At 44.9% G+C, this 19,698-nt stretch overlaps 1 protein-coding gene across 2 annotated transcripts in view; it reads right to left on the bottom strand.

The window, feature by feature from the left end:
- The window catches only part of LOC144684920 (malignant fibrous histiocytoma-amplified sequence 1 homolog), a 75,998-nt gene that overhangs the window by 18,202 nt on the left and 38,098 nt on the right, over nt 1-19,698 (bottom strand). The window contains exons 8-11 of one of the 2 annotated variants that reach the window (XM_078549335.1): nt 19,194-19,347; nt 10,827-10,942; nt 8,556-8,653; nt 3,259-5,261 (exon numbers count right to left, since the gene is read on the bottom strand). In XM_078549335.1, the coding sequence (XP_078405461.1) occupies nt 5,241-5,261; nt 8,556-8,653; nt 10,827-10,942; nt 19,194-19,347 (389 nt within the window). In that variant the 3' untranslated portion in view covers nt 3,259-5,240. Of the gene's footprint in view, nt 1-3,258; nt 5,262-8,555; nt 8,654-10,826; nt 10,943-19,193; nt 19,348-19,698 lie in introns of those variants that run through there. The other variant, XM_078549336.1, reaches the window with a different exon arrangement.

Below are 19,698 nucleotides of genomic sequence, written 5' to 3' on the forward strand. Positions count from 1 at the left end.
AATTAAGCTCATTAATGGCACAATTGTGTCTGATTTTTTGTGGCTCGTCCAACCTTACAGTTGGTGGACGGGCCCATCGGCCATTACATTTTTGATCAAACCACATCCAAGGGCGGGGGTGAAATCTCCATTATGAAATAAAATTAAAATAAATATCCGTGGACAGCATTTTTATCAGCTATATTTTCAGGTGCTTGATTGTGACGCATGGACTTGTTTTTGAAGCATTTAAAAACCTTTATTTGAGCATTTTCAGGTCTGCAGCTGTCTGCCTGCAGGGAGGTTTCCCGCAGAGCTCACCTGCACCGGAACCTCTTCCCACCTCCGCTCCAGCAGTGCCGAGCTTTTCAACCGGCTTTCCATGCTGGCTGCCTGTTAATTGGCCAGTCAGTCGCGGTCCAGGGGCCCATTTCCCAACCGCGTCCAGGGGCCCATTTCCCAACCGCTCCCAGGCCTGCCTAACGCATGAACCAAAGGTAAAATTCAGGCCGATGACTCCAGATGAATGTGGCTTATTAGCAACTGTGTGAAGTGGCTGTTGTGTCAAACTGCTAGAGGTTCACAATAGCTCTACCAAAGACACAATGGGCTGTACCATTCTGCAATACTTTTTCCTCAATAGGGACTGGGGATAGTGACACCCACTGCCCTCCAGAACGCGCGCACCCCATGAGAAGCATCATAGGGGTAATAAGGAAAACGATGTGTGTTTTTTTCCATTTTCTTTCAATATTTTAGTTCTTTTGTGGTTAAAATATCAGAAATGGGAGAAAAGACTGTACCCAGGTCGAGTAACGGACAGGCTCAAAAAGCCAAAAATCTTGACACGGGAGCTGCCCACTGAACTCTTGACTTCTGTGTTCTGACCCCTGACCCTATACATCGGTTTAATTTAGGCTTGCACTTGAACAATAATGGTGTTGGCTTGACACTGGACCCTCACCATTCTCCTGTTTTCACTGTGTCAGCACTCGCTATGTTATGGAACAACTAAAATCCCATTTTTTTAAACATTAACCCTTCCAGCACCCCACCTTCTCCCAACTGACAGAAGTCACAATATCAAAAGACGGCAGTGCCACCTGGTGAGAAAAGTTGTTTCTTTATTCAGAATCTTCCCTCTTATTATTACACAAACCCGAGAGAACAGTTCATGGGCAGACAGAGATATTTATTCGTAAAACACTTTCCCAATGCTCAGTAATCTCCTGCATGAGATAGGGCTTGGCCCTATCTCCCAGTCTAAAGCTTCCTGCTGTCACAGTGCAGGTGCCATGAGTGTGTTTGCAGAGATACTGAACCAACAGGCACTGACTAAACAAAAGGCAGAATTTTCCATCCCAAGGGCAGGCGCACGCCCGGCCCAATTGGGAGTAAAATAGTCCGTGATGACATCGGGCAAGCATCCCGACGTCATCACGCACTCGCGCGATATTTCGGTCGGCGGGCACATGCGAGAGCGGGCAACGCGCCCGCCGACAATGAAGAGGCCTATTAAGGCCCTTAAGCAAGTAATTGAAAGCTATTTTTCGCTGCCTGTCCAACCTTATGGTTGGCGGGTGGGCGAATAGGCCAGGCGGCCTTTGCATTTTTTTACGAAACCTCATCCACGGGCGGGATGACAGTAAATTTTTTTTTAAATTTTTAACAACATTTTTAACATGTCCCTCTTCATGTGACTGAGTCACATGGGGGGACATGTTTATATTATTTGTAAAATCTTAATTGGCCGGCCAGCGTGAAATCGCGGACGGAGCCCGATCGCGGGAGGCGGTCCATTTCGTGGCCGTTCCCAGGCCCGCCCGCCCGATGAAGGAAAATCCTGCCCAAAGAGTTGAAAAAAAAAATTGATGGCACCAAGAAATATACAGTCGACATTATTCGAACAAGGTGACATTAAATCAGCAAGTTCACTGAAACAGTGGGGTGGGGGGGATCGATTCCTAACAGTGAGAGTGAAATCTGTCTCAGGTGATAACAAATCAGGACCCATCCTACATCCGGATAGGCGCCATCATTCATTTTGAGTCATTGCACAACAACAATAACATCAACCTGCTTTTATATAGTGTCTTTAACAGAGTAAACTGTCTTGAGGTGCTTCACAAGAGCATTATAAAGTAAAATTGCATACGCAAGCTACATCAGCTAATATTAGGACTGATGGCCAAAAACTGGGTCAAAGAAATAGGTTCTAAAGAGCGTCTTAAAGGGTGAGAAAGGGGTAGAGAAGTGGAGAAGTTTAGGGACGGAATTCCAGAGTTTGGGGCCCAGGTAGAGAAGGTGATGGTGAAGTAGTTAAAATCAGGGACGTTGAGGAGCCCAACATTAGAGAGTTGTACAGCGGAGGGGGTTACAGAGAAAGGGAGGGGCAAGGCATTGGAGACATTGAAAAACAAGGATGAGAATTTTAAAAATTGAGGCTGTTGTCAGACTGGGAGTCAATTCATGTCAGTGAGCACAGGATGAATTTCACCCTCCCCCCCGCCCCACCCGTCTCGTAAGAAAAACACAATATTCGGATCACTAGGCTCCTCCTTCATTGCAAAACGATTATATCACACTGCTGACAACTGCAAGCGACTGGCTGAAAGTTTACTACAAGTTATGAATTGGATTCTGAGTCAGAGGAAACAGGAAACAGGAGAGACTATGAAGACAGCGATGTGACAAAGTGCCACAGTCTGAGCTTCAGCATGATTCACCATCCATGACCATGACTGAACAATTGAAAGCAGGGTACCTATCTTTCCAGGAACCTCGGAGTGCAGTTCCAGTAACATGTAATACTTTGGCAAAGTCGTAGAGGTCATAGGAGGAATTTTAACGCCCAAAAAAAAACAGGCGTGTTTGTGTGACAGGTTGGAAGTTAAAAAAAAAAAAATCCAGTGTGCCAACAACCTGCCCAGTTCTGGTTCGAACAGAGGTGGGGCTGGGAATGGGTACCAGGAGGTGGTCACTCATTTAAACATTATAATGAAACATTGTTCCTCAGTTTTAAGTTCCAGCTTTAATGATGGCTGGCCTTGTTAAGCAGGCTTCGGGAAACCTGATTAGCTGACGTGAGGTGACAGCTGCTGCACGGGGTGGGTTAATGACATTTCCAGCAATGTATGGGGGGCTAGGAGGGTTATGGCTGCTTTCCCCTAACCCCCCAAGATAATTTATAACTGCCCCAGTGATCGGCCCCCTCAGAGAGTTCAAATATCTACCCCTGCAATCAGGCCCATCCACCCCCCCCCGGCTCCCCATCTCTGATCATACCATGTGATCAAAACTCCAGGAATATGTCCTGCAGGATTTCACAACCCTCACCATGTTAGTTAAGAGTTAATTGCCCTAGCAAAACAGCAAGGAGCTGGGTTTGAATCTGGGACAACTCAGGTCACATATCACATGGACCAATGCCTAACTGACTCAGATCATGTGCTTGGTGCCACAGTCAGGAGAATAAGGGATAAAAACCCAAGCAAGTGGTGCAGATACACAGTGAGTTTGACCTGTATTAACACAATGGGCAGAGTCACGCAACCGACATTTGATAATCAAATCAAATGCTGAATTGTAGGATGGGAACTTGGTGTACAGGGGCATGCAAACCACCCTGATATTTTACATAGAAAGCTGTCCTCTCTCCCAGAGTTTGTCGTGCAGTGCTGCTTACCTGCTGTCCAGTAAAGCAACAGCAATGTTTCTCATGCCAAGTATTTAATTTATCTTGTACTATTTTATAACATATTTTTACTCCAAGCTCCCTAGGCTATACATCATTCTCCATTTAGTAGGTCATGCCGCCTGTGCATTTGCTGTTCTCTTTCTGTCCTCTTCTTTCTATCCATCTCTCTCTCTCTCTCTCTCTTGCAGGCTGCCAGTGGGGAGAGATGTGACTACAGTCCAAGGTTGAACCTTGATTCTCTACCTTTTGCTGTAGGGCAAGTACCAGGCCCAGCCTTGTACTAAGATTGAACTCACGTTATGGGGGATTAGAAATGGAGACTGTGCTTCAGCAACTGCCCACACTGTTACCTGAAGCAGTTCCTACAGTCACAGCTCACACCTACCCCCATCTTGGTTTGTGATGATTGATTTTTCTTCCCTCCACTGGAGGTGCTGATACTCAGTGGTGTACAGTTTCCATGGACGCTGCACCATGGACACTGATCATGGGGTATGGGCTTCCCCGTGGGTTTTTGGACACTGACTTGCAATGGATTCTACAGGTGTTAACTATTGGTGGTTTTGGGTTCCATGGGCACTGACTTTCAGTGGGGTGTGAGCTCCGGGGGGCTAACTGGCAGAGTGGTACAGGTCTTGCAAGTACTGACTGCCCATTCATACCTCACCTAAGTGGCCATTATTCTGTGTGATTTTAGGCAGCAAGTGTTTACAGATTGACAATAGACATTACAGATGTAGCACATCCAGGTCCAATCCTGGGTACGTTAGTGTAGTGGTTATGTTAGTGGACTGGTGATCCTGAAGTTTGCATTAATAATTTGCCAGGACATGAAATCAATGGTAGCTGGTGAATATGAAATAATTTAAAAATGTGATAATTAAAAAGTTCATATAAATAAAAAGGGCTGTGAGGCTGTTGGGTGTCCTTCCCTTTTGGGAAGTAAACTTGCCATTCTAACATGATCTAGCCGATATATAATTCAAATCTCACCCCAGTGTGGTTAACCTTTAACCGCCCTCTGCATTCAAGCTGTTAAAATAAATAGGAATAAAACCTAAAACACGGGGGCACATTCTCAGGATAAGGGGCCGATCATTTAGAACTGAGCTGAGGAGAAATTTCTTCACTCAAAGGGTTGTGAATATTTGGAGCTCTCTACCTCAGAGGGTTGTGGGTGCTCCATTAATGAATACATTTAAGGCTGAAATAGACAGATTTTTAGTCACTCAGGGAATTACAGGAAATGGGGAATGGGCAGAAAAATGGAGTTGAAGCCCAAGATCGTCCATGATCGTATTGAATGTTGCAGCAGGCTTGATGGGCTATGTGGTCTCCTCCTGCTATTTCTTATGTTCTTATGTTAGGCTGGCCAAGTCATGTAGGCTCTCTGTAATTCAGCAGGGAACAGACGGGTCTGGATTAAGCACTATGGTACGAGAGCGGTATCACAGAACTCTGCCTAGGAATAAGGGAAAACACGCTGGGTTGCTCCAATTCTATTAATATTTGACTTCCAGCTCCAGGAATGGATAAATGTTACCATCGCTCTCTCTGGGAATGGTTAAGAGTCATAGTGGAATTCCTGTGGAGACAGAATATTTTATTTTATTAGGTTTCAAACTTCCTAGTTTACAAATAAATACAAATATCTCCAAAATGGATTGTAATCATTCCACCAGTAATTTGTATTTTTATAGCCAGAAAAGCTGTACATCTAGCATGCATTTTCTGTCACTTTCGGACTTCCGTGTCACACTTAAAAATAAAAGTAATTTGATACAGGAGCCAGAGACTTGTCTAAAAAGCTTGGGAAATTGAATAGGCAATTTGTTCAATCACACTCTTCATGTGTAGCCAGGTTTAAATCCAGCTCAGACGAGCTAGAAAGATTCCCTATTTCTTTTTACAAATCTTTTGGATTGTCTGATCCTCAACCTTATTTAAAGAGAGCACCAAGGCTGATAGTGTGAAGTGAAAATAGCACACAGAAGCAATCTGCTGGGGATTAATGTGCAGCATCAGAGTGGCGTAGAGCCAGGGCCACTCACCAGGTGGCCTGTTCCATACCTGCCCCTGAAGAATTCTACCCCAAAGAACCATAGAAAAGTTACAGTGCAGAAAGAGGCTGAGCGTGTATGCACCAGCCAAAAAATGAGATTGAAAAAAAAACTAGCCACTCATTTTTAATCCCACTTTCTAGCACCTGGTCTGTAGCCTTGCAAGTTTCAGCACTTCAGATGCAGATCCAGGTACCTTTTAAATGAGTTCAGCGTTTCAGCCTCAACCACCAACTTAGGCAGTGAATTCCAGATGGCCACTACCCTCTGGGTGAAAAAGTTTTTCCTCATGTCCCCTCTAATCCTTCTATCAATCACTTTAAATCTATGCCCCCTGGTAATTGACCCCTCAGCTTAGGGAAACAAGTCTTTCCTATCTACCCTATCTAGGCCCCTCGTAAATTTGTATACCTCAATTAGGTCACCCTTCAGCCTCCTCTGTTCTAAGGAAAACAACCCTAACCTATCTAATCTCTTCATAGCTGCAATTTTCCAGTCCTGGAAACATCCTCTGCACTCTCTCTAGAGCAATTATGTCCTTCCTGTAATGTGGTGACCAGAACTGTACACAACAATTCCAGCTGTGGCCTAACCAGCGTTTTATACAGTTTCATCATTACATCCCTGCTTTAAAATTCAATGCCTCGCCCAATAAAGGAAAGCATTCCATATGCTTTCTTTACCACCTTATCCACCAGTCCTGCCACCTTCAGGGACCTGTAGACATGCACATCACGGTCACTCACTTCCTCAACCCTTCTCAATACCCTCCCATTTCTTGAGTATCCTCTTGCTTTGTTTGCCCTCCCCACATGCATTACCTCACACTTATCTGGGTTGAATTCCATTTGCCACTTCTCTGCCCACTCAACCAAACCATTGATATAATTCTGGAGACAACAGCTATCCTCTTCATGATCAACTACACGGCCAATTTTTGTGTCATCTCTAAATTTCCCAATCATAATCATTAATATATACATCAAACATCAAGGGCCCCAACACTGACCCCTGTGGAATGCCACCGGAAACCACTTTCCATTTGCAAATACATCCATCGACCATTACCCTTTGTTTCCTGTCACTGAGACAATTTAGGATCCAAATGATCACTGTCCCCTGTATCCCATGGGATCTCACTTTTCTGACCAGACTGCCATATGGGACCTTGTCAAATCCCTTACTAAAATCCATGTAGACAACATTCACTGCATTACCCTCATCGATCCTTCTTGTTACATCCTCAAAAATTCTATTATGTTAGTAAGACACAATCTTCCCCTAACAAAACCATGCTGGCTATTCTTGACCAATCCGTGCCTTTCTAAGTGACAGTTTATCCTGTTTCTCAGAATTGTTTCCAGTAATTTGCCCACCACTGAAGTCAGACTGACCGGCCTATAATTTTCTGGCCTATCCCTTGCACCCTTTTTAAATAATGGCACAACGTTTGCAGACCTCCAATTCTCTGGGACCTCACCTGTATCTTGTGAGGATTGGAAAATGATCCTCAGAGCATCCGCTATTTCTACCCTGGCTTCCTTTAACAACCTGGGATACAATCCATCCAGCCCTGGTGATTTATCCATCTTCATGGATGCCAGTCTCTCCAATACTTCCTCTCTCATTATGCTTATTGTATCTAATATTTCACAACCCTCCTCCTTAACTAGGATGTCTGCATCATCCCTCTTCTTAGTGAAGTCAGAGACAAAGTACTCATTGAGATCCCTGCCCACATCTTCAGCATCAGTGCACAAGTTACCATGTACATCTCTGATAGGCCCTCCCTTTTCCTTAGTTATTCTCTTGCTCTTAATGTACTGGTAAAACATCTTTGGGTTTTCTTTGATTTTACCCACCAATATTTTGTCGTATCCTCTTTTTGCTTTCTTAATTTGCTTTTTTACTTCACCCCTGTACTTTTTGTACTCCTCTAGGCTTTCTACAAGATTAAGCTTCTTGTGACTGTCATAAGCTTTTTCTTTTTCTGCTTTATCTTACCCTGTATGCTTCTGGATAACCAGGGGACTCTAGATTTGGCAGCACCACCCTTTTTCTATGTGGGGACATGTCTACACTGTGCCCGTAGAATCTCACTTTTGAATACCTCCCACTGATTTGACGCTGTTTCCCCTTGTGATAGCTGTATCCAGTCCACTTTCACCAGTTCACCTCTCAGCTTTGTAAAATTTGTCTTCCCCCAATTTAGAACTTTTACTCCTGTCCTATCTTCGTCCTTTTCCGAAATGATGCTAAACCTAACTGTATTATGGTCACTTTGTCCAAAATGGTCCCCTACCGCCGGTCCTGGAAGCAGCTCGTCAACCTCAAGCACTGCTATCTCTTATCGAATAAGGAAAATCTCACCAGCAGAATATACAATAGGAGCACTGGTATTATGCCATTGCAGGAACGCAGTCAGGAGTGTGAGATAACAGCCCAGAGATGACCGTCAGTAGGTGATGCTAATAGCTATCACTGACCTCCCATGTGACATTCTTCACCACATGTCTATAATTTAGCAGAGATGTCCAACTATTCAAGGTAAGTGTGTCAAGCGTGCGTCGAAACAGTGACCAGTGTAACATCACACTAACCCATTAAGCATCCATTAGGTCTGGGTTAACCAGCTGAATATGATAGTGTGAGGCATTGGGTAAAGCAAAGATTTCTGTTAGTGCCGATTGCAGAGTTCTCTGACAGACATGGACCTCAATGTGCCGGGCCTGAGAAGCAGATTTGCAATAACATTTCCTTGGAACATTCCAGCATTTCATTCAGACAGAGTTCCCTCACCACCAAATTGATAGATTTACCTGTTCCTCTATGTTCACTGTACAGGAGCCACTGACAAAGTTCCCGGTGACGTTGTAAGTGTTTTGGATATTCTGTTGAGCCACGGAGTTCTTTGCAGCTGTAAAATCAAAGGCAATTAACTTTATCCCAAGAACTGGAAGAATATGGAGTCAGGAGATACTTATGGATTAGGAAAATCATTTGGCCCATTTAATTCATCCAGAATAACCCTACACTTCCCCATTAAACTAGGCACCCACTACTCCAAATACTCCCCACCCTCCCCTAACCAGACTGCATAGCCCAAACCAACCCTCCCCCACCACAGTCCCTACAACACTCCCCCCAACATCCGCATACTCCACATGCAACAACCATCAATCCACTACCACACTTCCCACAACACCCCCACACTGCACCCCCCAAAAATCCCCCACTCCACCACCACACTCACTCACTCCACCCGCGCACTCCCCCCAACACACACCTGGTTCACCCCCAAAAGTCCCTGATACAGACCCCAACACCCCCAACTATTCTAGTCCCCACACGAGGCAGAAAGGAATAGAAGGATATGCTGACAGGGTGAAGAGGGGTGGGAAGAGGCTCGTGTGGGGACATGGACCAATGGGGCCATATGTTTTTTCTGTGCTGTAGACTCGATGTACCTGTATCGGCTCTTTGAAACAGCTTTCCAATACAACCCACTTCTCTGCTCCTTCTCCACAGTCTCACAGACCCTCCCACCACATAAACTCCATTTCAATACTAAAGTCCATCCACTGTCCTGTTCATGGTCTCAGGCTAAACCAGATTGTTCACATCATACAATCATAGAAGCTTACAGCATGGAAGGAGGCCATTCAGCCCTTCATCTCAGCACCAGCCAACTGGGAGCTTTATCCTACCCTGTATGCTTCTGGATAACCAATCTAATCCCACTTTCTGGCTTCTGATCCGTAACTTTGTGTTACAACACTTCAAGTGCATATCTGCTGCACTGTCGGAGGGACAGTACTGACAGAGTGCAACACTGTCGGAGGGTCAGTCCTGAGGGAGTGCCGCATTGTCATTGGGTCAGTCCTGAGGAAGAGCTGCACTGTTGGAGGGCCAGTCTTGAGGGAGTGCTGCAATGTCAAAACGGCAGTCCTGAGGGATTGCTGCACTGTCAGAGGGTCCGTTCTAAGGGAGCACTGCACTGTGGAGAGGGTGAGTACTGACTGAGTGCTGCACCATCAATGGATCAATACTGTGGGAGTGCTGCGTCATCAATGGATCAATACTGTGGGAGCGCTACATCATCGATTGATCAATATTGAGTGAGTGCTGCATCATCGATGGATCAATACTGTAGGAATGCTGCACCATCGATGGATCAATACTGTGGGAGTGCTGCACCATCGATGGATCAATACTGTAGGAGTGCTGCACCATCGATGGATCAATACTGTGGGAGTGCTGCACCATCGATGGATCAATACTGTAGGAGTGCTGCATCATCGATGGATCAATACTGTAGGAGTGCTGCATCATCGATGGATCAATACTGTAGGAGTGCTGCATCATCGATGGATCAATACTGTAGGAGTGCTGCATCATCAATGGATCAATACTGAGTGAGTGCTGCACCATCGATGGATCAATACTGTAGGAGGGCTGCATCATCGATGGATCAATACTTTGGAGTGCTGCATCATCGATGGATCAATACTGTAGGAGTGCTGCATCATCGTTGGATCAATACTGAGGGAGTGCTGCACTGTTGGAGCAGCTGTCTTTCAGGTGAGGTTTTCAATTGAGGCCCTGTCTGCCGTCTCAGGTAGATGTAAAAGATCCCATGGCACTTTGCAAAGAAGACCAGGGAGTTTTCTCTAGTATCCTAGGATACTGGTCATTATTTATACTTCAACCAACATCACTTAAGCAGATTTTCTGGTCACTTTGGAAAAACTTTCAGGGCAATGTAGTAAGAGTGGGGTGTGGGATGAATTCGATAGCTCTTTCAATGAACAAGCACAGAAACGATGGGTCGAATGGCTTCCTTTAGTGCTGTGTGATGATCTGAGCTCATTGCTACTTGTGGAACCTTGCTGTGTGCAGTTTGGCAATTGTAATTCCTTACACTACAACATTGACTACACTTTAAAAATGCTTCGATTTGTAAAGGGCTTTGAGATGTCCCGGGATCATGAAAAGTGCAAAACGTAACAAAACTATGTGCAGAGAGGGAAAGCAGAATGCATGCATTTTAATACAGCATCTCTCAGGAACGCTAGGAGACTATCACCAACCTTCAGTCATCCCATTCACACGCCGCGATCCTCGATCCATGTAGAACAAGAGTTCTGTCGGGAAATTTCCACCACAATTTTCACAGGTCTTTATTGTCTCCTCTGACATCTGCTTGCTGTTAACAACAACAACATGCATTTATATAGCACTTTTAACATAGTAAAACGCCCCAAGGTGCTTCACAGTTGCATTATCAAACAAAATTTGACACCAAGGCTCATAAGCAGATATTAGGACAGGTGGCCAAAAGCTTGGTTAAAGTGGTAGGTTTAAGGAGAATTTTAAAGGAGGAGAGAGAGGTAGAGAGGCGTAGGGAGGACATTCCCAAGCTAAGGGCCCAGGAAGCTGAAGGCACGGCCACCAATGGTGGAGCAATTAAAATTGGAGATGCACAGGAGGCCAGAATTGGAAGAGTGCAGAGATCTCAGAAAGCTTTAGCAATGGAGGAGATTATAGAGATATGGAGGGATGAGGCCGTGGGGGGATTTGAAAACAAGGATGAAAATTTTAAATTCATTGCTTGACCAGGAGCCATTGTAGGTCAGCGAGTGCAGGGGTGATAGGGAAGGGGACCTGGTGCAAGTTAAGAGGCAGGCAACAGAGTTTTGGATGACCTTAAGTTTACTGAAGGTAGAATGTGGGAGAGGGATGCATTGGAATAGTCAAGTCTAGAGGTAACAAAAACATCTGTAAGAGTTTCAGCAACAGGTGAGCTAAGGCCGGGGTGGAGTCAGGTGATGTTCCATAGGCAGAAATAGGCAGTCTTTGTGATGGCACAAATATAAGATCGGAAGCTCATCTCATGGTCAAATACAGAGGTTGTGAACAGTCTTGTTCAGCCTCAGAGCTGCCAGGGAGAAGAATAGAGTCAGTAGCTGAGGAATAAAATCCCTAGCCTTTGTCAGATACAAACACTTCATATCAGGGTGCTCTTAGCAAACAAAGACCCAAAGTTCTCAGCAGTATGGGGGAATGGGATCACAGTAACAATCCGCAGCCTCCTACAACAATGCAATCTTTATGTCTGCCCTATTACAGGAACTGGCTTTACAACCCAATCTAATAATCTGACAAATACTACAGAAAATTACCACCTGGAATGCCAGGTTCATGACCAGCTGCCTCATTGTGCTAAATGGCACAGATATGATGGGCTGAATGGCAGCCCTTAAGATATAGATATTATATGAATATCTTTATCAACTTATCATCAAAATTCCACAGCCATTTTCTGTAGAAAAATAACAGTTTTATTTCCTTTTAAACTTCTCCCCTTGCTGCATTGATTTGTGTGGAGTACAGTTTCACAGTCTAATTCCTCCATACCCTCATTCTAATGACCACAGTTCATGTGCCAGCCTGGAGTGGGCACATTGGCAATGATTTGGCCCAAGCAACTGCTCCTAAACAGACATCGACACATATGGATCTCCAGCAATCAGCATCATGAATTTGGGTTGACTGTTTCCCTCTCACTGTCCTGACTCCCCAAAGCCTGTCCACCATCCACAGGACACAAGTCAGGAGTCTGATGGACTTCGCCCCACTTGCCTGGATGAGTGCAGCTCCCACAACACTCAAGCAGCTCAACAACAACCAGCACAAACCAGCCGACCTGATCGGTAACCCATCCACCACATTAAACATTCACTCCCTCTACCACTGACACACTGTGGCAGCAGTTCTGTACCATCTACAAGATGCACTGCAGCAAATTGCCAAAGCTCCTTGGACAGCACCTTCCAAACCTGCGACCTCCATCATCAAGAAGGATAAGGGCAGCAGATGCATGGGGACATCCTGGCTTGAAACTATTTCACCGTTCCTTCATCACTGCTGGGTCAAAATCCCGGAACTCTCTCCCTAACAGCACTGTGGTTGTACCTATACCACATGAACTGCAGCGATTCAAGAAGGCAGCTCACCACCACCTTCTTAAGGGCAATTAGGGATGGGCAATAAATGCTGGCCCAGCCAGCGAAGCCCACATCCCGTGAATGAATAAAAAAAAGTTCACATTCCCCATATTATATTGTATCTGCCACCTTGTTGCCCACTCACTTAATCTGCCTATATCTCTTTGCAGCCTCTTTGTGTCCTCCTGCATTCCCACCTAGCTTTGTATCATCAACAAACTTAGATACATTACTCTCTGTCTCTTTGTCTAAGTCATTAATATAGATTGTAAATAGCTGAGGCCCCAGTATTGATCCTTGTGGCACTCCGCTAGTGTAAGAAACTGGAGTCTTGAATAAACATATTTTCTACATAATGTAACACCCCCTAAAAAACTTTCTATAAAGGCAACAATTTTTAAACAGTCCACAGAAACAGGCAATGTCACTTGGTTCATGTTGTCATTCCTAAATGAAGATGGCATCTTCTGTACCCCCTTATCAATGCAATTGTTTAAGAAGGACCAGGATATGACCCTCAGCAAGATGTAAACTAAAAAGCTGACCCTCAAGTGGGTGACGCACATGGGAGGGGGCTGGTAACCACCCTGACATTTTGAGTACCTGTCCTATATCTATTGGTCAGGATAGTTAGATAGATGATTGACACTAGGTAAGCTACCAGCCCCCCAAAAAGGGTATTTAGATTGGTGTCATACTGGTAAGGGGCTAAGGTACTGCTGAGGTGGCAGTGCTCGTTGGACAGCTGCCTTCTTCAGATGGAAGATGGGCCAGAGGAGGAGGAGGAAGGTTGAGAGATTGAGGAAAGAGTTTCCTAACATTTTGACTAGAGAGCGGAATGCTGTTATCACAAGCTGTTATGGGTCTTTTACATTTCTCTGTCTAATTAGTTAATGTATCATATCTAAACTGTTGCTTCTTTATAAACTCAATAAACTATCTTAAAATTACATACGAATAGTCGGCTGCCTATTTAGGTATCTGTGGTCACGAACCCAGAAATCTTACAATTGGTATCAGGAGTGGGATCCATGGTAGTCAGGATTGGCTTGGAATTTGAGAAGCAACAGTCTTAGATTGGATAAAAGCAAAAAACTGCGGATGCTGAAAATCCAAAACAAAAATACCTGGAAAAACTCAGCAGGTCTGGCAGCATCTGCGGAGAGGAACACAGTTAACGTTTCGAGTCCGTATGACTCTTCAACAGTCTTAGATTGGAGTTAGTGTGTAGAGTCACAATGGCATACACTAGGGAACGACGGATTGGGAGCCTGAATGTGAAAACAAGTGAGCCTGGAGTAAGGGTGATACTGGGATTTGATGGGCTTTCTAAAAAAGTTCAGAAAGGAAAGGTGAAGTTTAAAAAGTTCCAGAATAAATTGGTCTACACTGCATGTGTGTGTTGCCTTACAGCTTAATAAAAAGTACAAGGAGTTAAGGGAATAGGTCAGTAAATTAAAAAAGGGATTGGCCCGCCCGATCAGTTCTGCTACGAACAGTAAACACACGACAGAGTACGTTATACAAGGTGAAAAATTAGACCAAACATTGGAACCCAGGATTGAAGTAGCTCCGGAGAAGCCACGTGAATCTTTCTTTTCAGAGTTAAAAAGGGACCACGAAGGTTCCAAAGCAGAGTTAGAGAGCAATAATTTTAAACAGATCATCCTAGCCGCAGGCTCCTGAGGATGAAAACAAGAGGTGGACTGGGACTCTCACAAAGTCCTAGTTAGCATCAAACAGCTCCCCACCGAAAGCCCAAGTATATCTGATAGATCTGATTCCTACACAGTCATCACATACGACCCTTACTCCGACACTATGAAGTTGGCAGCGATTTGCCCAGCTGAGAGTATGCTTACTGTCTGTGAACCAATCCTTCATTCATGGTAATATATTACCCCCAACTCCATGAGCCCTTATCTTGCATTTTAACCTTTTGTGTGGCACCTTATCGAATGCCTTTTGGAAATCCAAGTATAGGACTTCTACTTTATCTATCTTATATCTTTATCTAAAGGTTTCCCTTTTTCTGCCCTACCAGTTACATCCTCAAAAACTTGTCAAACATGATTTCTCTTTCGTAAAATCATCAGTGAGGGATATGCTGGGCCATGAGGTTACAGATTGTGTTGGATACAATTCTGCTGCTCCTGTTGGCACACTGCGCCTCATGGTTATCTAGTCTTGAGTTGCTATATCTGTTCGAAATCTATCCCATTTAGCAAGGTGGTAGTGCCACACAACACGATGGAGGGTATTCTCAATGTGAAGACGGGACTTTGTCTCCACAAGGACTGTGTGGTGGTCACTCCTACTAATGCTGTCATGGACAGATGCATCTGCAACAGGTAGGTTGGTGAGGATGAATACAAGTAGGTTTTTCCTTCTTGTTGTTTCCCTCACCACCTGACACAGGCCCAATCTAGCAGCTATCTCCTTCATGACTTGGCCAGCTCAGTCAGTATCAGTGCTACCGAGCGACTCTTACTCATAAGCATTGAAGTCCCCTCCGCAGAGTGCACTCTGTGCACTTGACACCCTCAGTGCTTCTTCCAATTGGTGTTCAACATGGGCGAGCACTTATTCATCAGCTGAGGAGGGGGAGGGGGAGGGGGCAGGCAGTGATAGCTGGTAGTCAGCAGGAGTTTTCCTTGCCCATTTTTGACCTGATGCCATGAGACTTCATGGAGTCTGGGATCAGTTTTGAGGACTCCCAGGGCAACTCCCTCCGTACTTTATACCACTGCACCGCCACGTCTGTCCTGCCAGTGGGACAGAACATACCCAGGGATGGTGATGGAAGAATCTAGGGCATCGGCTGTAAGGTATGATTTGGCGAGTATGACTATGTCAGGCTATTGCTTGACTAGTTTGTGGTTTGCAGGGTTGACGGGGCTGGGTGTGTCATCATTGCTTCCAGCACCTTGATCAATGCTGAGGAGGCCGTCTGATCTTACTTTTATTATACTTTGTCAAAGGTTTGATACATCTGAGCAATTTGCACGGCCATTTCAGAGGGAAGTTAAGAATCAACCGCATTGCTGTGGATCCTTATAGGGTCAGAGAGTCAGAGGGCTGGATTTTCACCAACTTGGGATGACTCGGGAGCCCTTTAAAGATGGCGGATATATCACGAATCCGGGATTCCTGATCCCACTCTCGGAGCTTCCGATTTTTAGGAGTGTCTTTTAAGGGTGTGGCTGGTTTGGGTGGCGAGCCTGCACCCTGCACCCCCAACCTGGCCGGCTCCATTGCGGGGATAGGCATGTTCTGGTCCTCGCAATTTTCATGGAAATGGGGCCAGCTTTTCAGAGTCATAGTTCACGGCCCCTCTGTGGTGTCATGGACCACAGTCTAAATGAGGAAGCCATTTGAAAGGTATGACCACACACACACCCCCCTATTGTCCCTCATGACCCCATGTCAAGGTATGTCACCCCAAATAACCCCTATGGCCCCTTATGCCCTCCCATGTCATGGTATGACCCCCAAACAACACCTATGGCCCCTCATGGCTCCATGTCAAGCTATGACATATCCGTGACCATTCATCCACAATACACGTATAGAACCAATGAACCCTATAATGGTAGAATGTAAAAAAAAAGTTTTTAAAAAACAATCATTCATTGGTATCTTTCCACTTTCTTAAAAAAAAATCCTTTTTCAACAGACCAATAAGTGTCAATTATCCAGACCCTTTAAAGTATTAATGGCTGAAACTGTAAGCACTTGATACCTCTTTATCTTGTGTAAATAAACATTGTGAAATTGACAGCACAGGTCAGAGAGTCAGGACAATGTTTCCTTGGGGCTCAGTTGTTTAAACAGGCTAATGAATTTCTGGGCTCTCAGCCAAGCATTAGGCTTGGCTAAGAGCAAAGAAGTCCATTAGAGAATAGCTTGGCATGGGGGCCATAGGGGCTTGATGGAAAGCATGAGGTGGCATGGCGAGTGTCTGAGAACCTTTCTGTTTTTATAGCTGGGACAAAGTCCCACAACATTGAGGCAGGCCTTTCAAACTGGCCTCCACACCCAGCAGTACCTGTTGCTGCCTCTGAACTTTTACCTGGGTCAGTTGTCCCAACTGGAGCCTGAACCACCCACCAACGAAACTCTTTCTCCCAAGGTGCGGGCAGGCCAAGCCAGGAATTTTCCCAACTCCTGCTATCCGCCTCAGAGATGAAAATCCAGCCCATAGGCCAGACCAGGTAAAGATGGCAGATTTTCTTCCCCACAGGCATTAGTGAACCAGCTGGATTTTTAAGATAATCTGGTAGTTTCATGGTCACCATGACTAATGCTGGCTTTTTAATTCTAGATTCACTCACTCACTTTTCCAGAACCACTTCATCCAATTCAGTATCACAGGAAGTTGGAGCCTATCCCAACAGGCAATGGGCACTAGGCGGGGTACACCCGGACAGGATGCCAGTCCATCACAGGGCGCACGCACATGAATAATGGGGACAAATTTACTGTAGCCAATCCACCTAACCAGCAAGTCTTTGGACAGTGGGAGGAAACCAGAGTACCGGGCGGAAACCCAGGCAGACATGGGCAGCATGTGCAAATTCCACACAGGCAGACACCTGAGGTCAGGATCGAACCCGAGTCTCTGGAGCTGTGGGGCAGCAGCGCTAGCCTCTGTGCCGCCCCTAGTTTCAATTAATTGACTTTAAATTTCTCCAGTTGCTGGGTGGGATTTGAACTCACATCTCCAGATCGGTAGTCAACTTTCTGGACTGTTACTCCTGTAACATAATCACTATTCCACTGTCCATGAGGACAGAGGGTCCTAAAGTGCCCAATAGAAAGATGAGATGCCGTGGTTTGAGTTTGCATTGAGCTTCAATAGAACAACATTGGAGATCAAAGACAGGGGGGTCAGAGTGGGAGGTTTTAATGGGGAATGCCTGTGCAGAGTTACTGGAATAGGCCAGCAGAGCCATAAATGCTCCCAAAGTTCAACTCTAATGTCATGAGAGCAGGTCTAAGAAGCATCAATGCCTTAGGTCAGAGTTCCAAATCAAACTGTAGGCTCCTCTTGCTGAAATTGTACCCCAGTTCTGCTCCCACAAATTCTAGAAACTTCTAGCTTAGAATTTAGAAATTATAGCCAAGCAGGATGCCATTCAGCCCATCATACAGATCTGGTGCTAGTTCTGCAGCTGAAGTTATCTACTCCAATCCCATTTCCCCGTCCATTCCTCTTTTACATTCTTGCTTCCCAAATACTTAGAGAAACTTACAGCAAAAAAGAAAGCTATTTGGCCCATTCTGCCTGTGCTGGCTCTTTGAAAGAATTATCTAATTAGCCTCACACCCCTTGTTCTTTCTCCATAACCCTGTACGCTTTCTCATTCAAGTATTCATCTAATTCCCTTTTGAAAGTTACTAATGAATCTACTTGCACCACCCTTTCAGGTAGCGCATTCCAGGTCACAACAACTTGCTGCATAAACTATATTCTCCAAATCTCCTCTCTTTTGTTAATTATCTTAAATCTGTGACCTCTGGTTACTGACCCTCCTGCCACTGGAAACAATCTCTCCTTATTTACTCTATCAAAACCCCTCATGATTTTGAACACCTCAATTAAACCTCCACCTTAACCTTTTCTGCTCTAAGGAGAAGTACCTCAACTTTTGCAGTCTCTCCACGTAAAGTCCCTGATCATCATTCTAGTAAATCTTCTCTGCACCCTCTTCAAGGGCTTGACATCTTTCCTAAAGTGTGGTGCCCAGAATTAGACACAATGCTCCAGCTGGGGCCTAACCAGGGATTTCTAAAGATGTAGCTTAACTTTCTTCGCCATTGTACTCTCTGCCCCTAGAAAGCTGAGGTTCATTTTTCTTCCAGGATAACAGGAAGCCCTGGACTAGGAAAGCCCCTCCAGCCGATCTGCGTCATCAGTGCCTGGGCAATACCATATCCCATCAATTGTCTCACACCAACCTTGTGTATCTCTCCAGGTACTTTGCAACTGTTTTTTTTATTCTTTCATGGGATGTGGGTATTGCTGGCAAGGCCAGCATTCATTGCCCATCCCTAATTGCCCTTGAAATGAGTGGCTTGCTAGGCCACTTCAGAGGGCAGTTAAGGGTCAACCGCATTGCTGTGGATCTGGAGTCACATGTAGGCCAGGCCAGGCAAAGACGGCGGATTTCCTTCCCTAAAGCACATTAGTGAACCAGATGGGTTTTCACAATAATCAACAATAGTTGTCGTGATCACCATTATTGAGACTAGCTTTATAATTCCAGTTTTATTAAATGAACTTAACTTCTTATTTACTGATTCACAGTGTTCACTGCCTCTCCAAGCCATTCCATGTTATGATCTCTGTTTCAATTCTCCCATCTGATAACACATTCTAATGATCAATCATTGGAAACACCCATCTGAGGTATTCAGGTAAGCAAGGTCATTGAGATGGAAACTTACATGTCCTCATCCAAATCCGGCCAGTCAAAGTAAAACTCACACTTAGGGTCTCTGCATGGTGTTTTCAGTGAGTAATGGAGACCTGGCCACTCTTCTATCACTTTCTTCATTCTCTGAATGGCCATCATGAGCAGGCACCATCGCCCCTCAAAATCTGAAATGGCAAAAAATGGAAAAGAATTTGAATTGTGACAAAAGATCATCAACCTTAAACATTAACTCCGTTTCTCACTCCAGAGAAGCTGCCTGACCCTGTTGAGTATTTTCAGCATTTTTGGTTTTTTTTTGATTTCCAGCTCCCACAGTATTTTGCTTTTGTAAGAGATTGTCAGTGTTTGAAAATCAGTTTCTCTGTCCCTCTGTCCATCTGTCTCTCTCTTTGTCTCTGTCTGTCTGTCTCTCTCTCTCTGTCACTCTCTATCTCTCTTTATCTCCCCTTGTTTCTCTTTCTTTCTCTCTGTTTCTCTATCTCTCTCTCTGTCTCTATCAATTTATGTCTCTTTCT

Source organism: Cetorhinus maximus, chromosome 9 (assembly GCF_964194155.1).
Source record: "Cetorhinus maximus chromosome 9, sCetMax3.hap1.1, whole genome shotgun sequence".
NCBI lineage: Eukaryota > Metazoa > Chordata > Chondrichthyes > Lamniformes > Cetorhinidae > Cetorhinus > Cetorhinus maximus.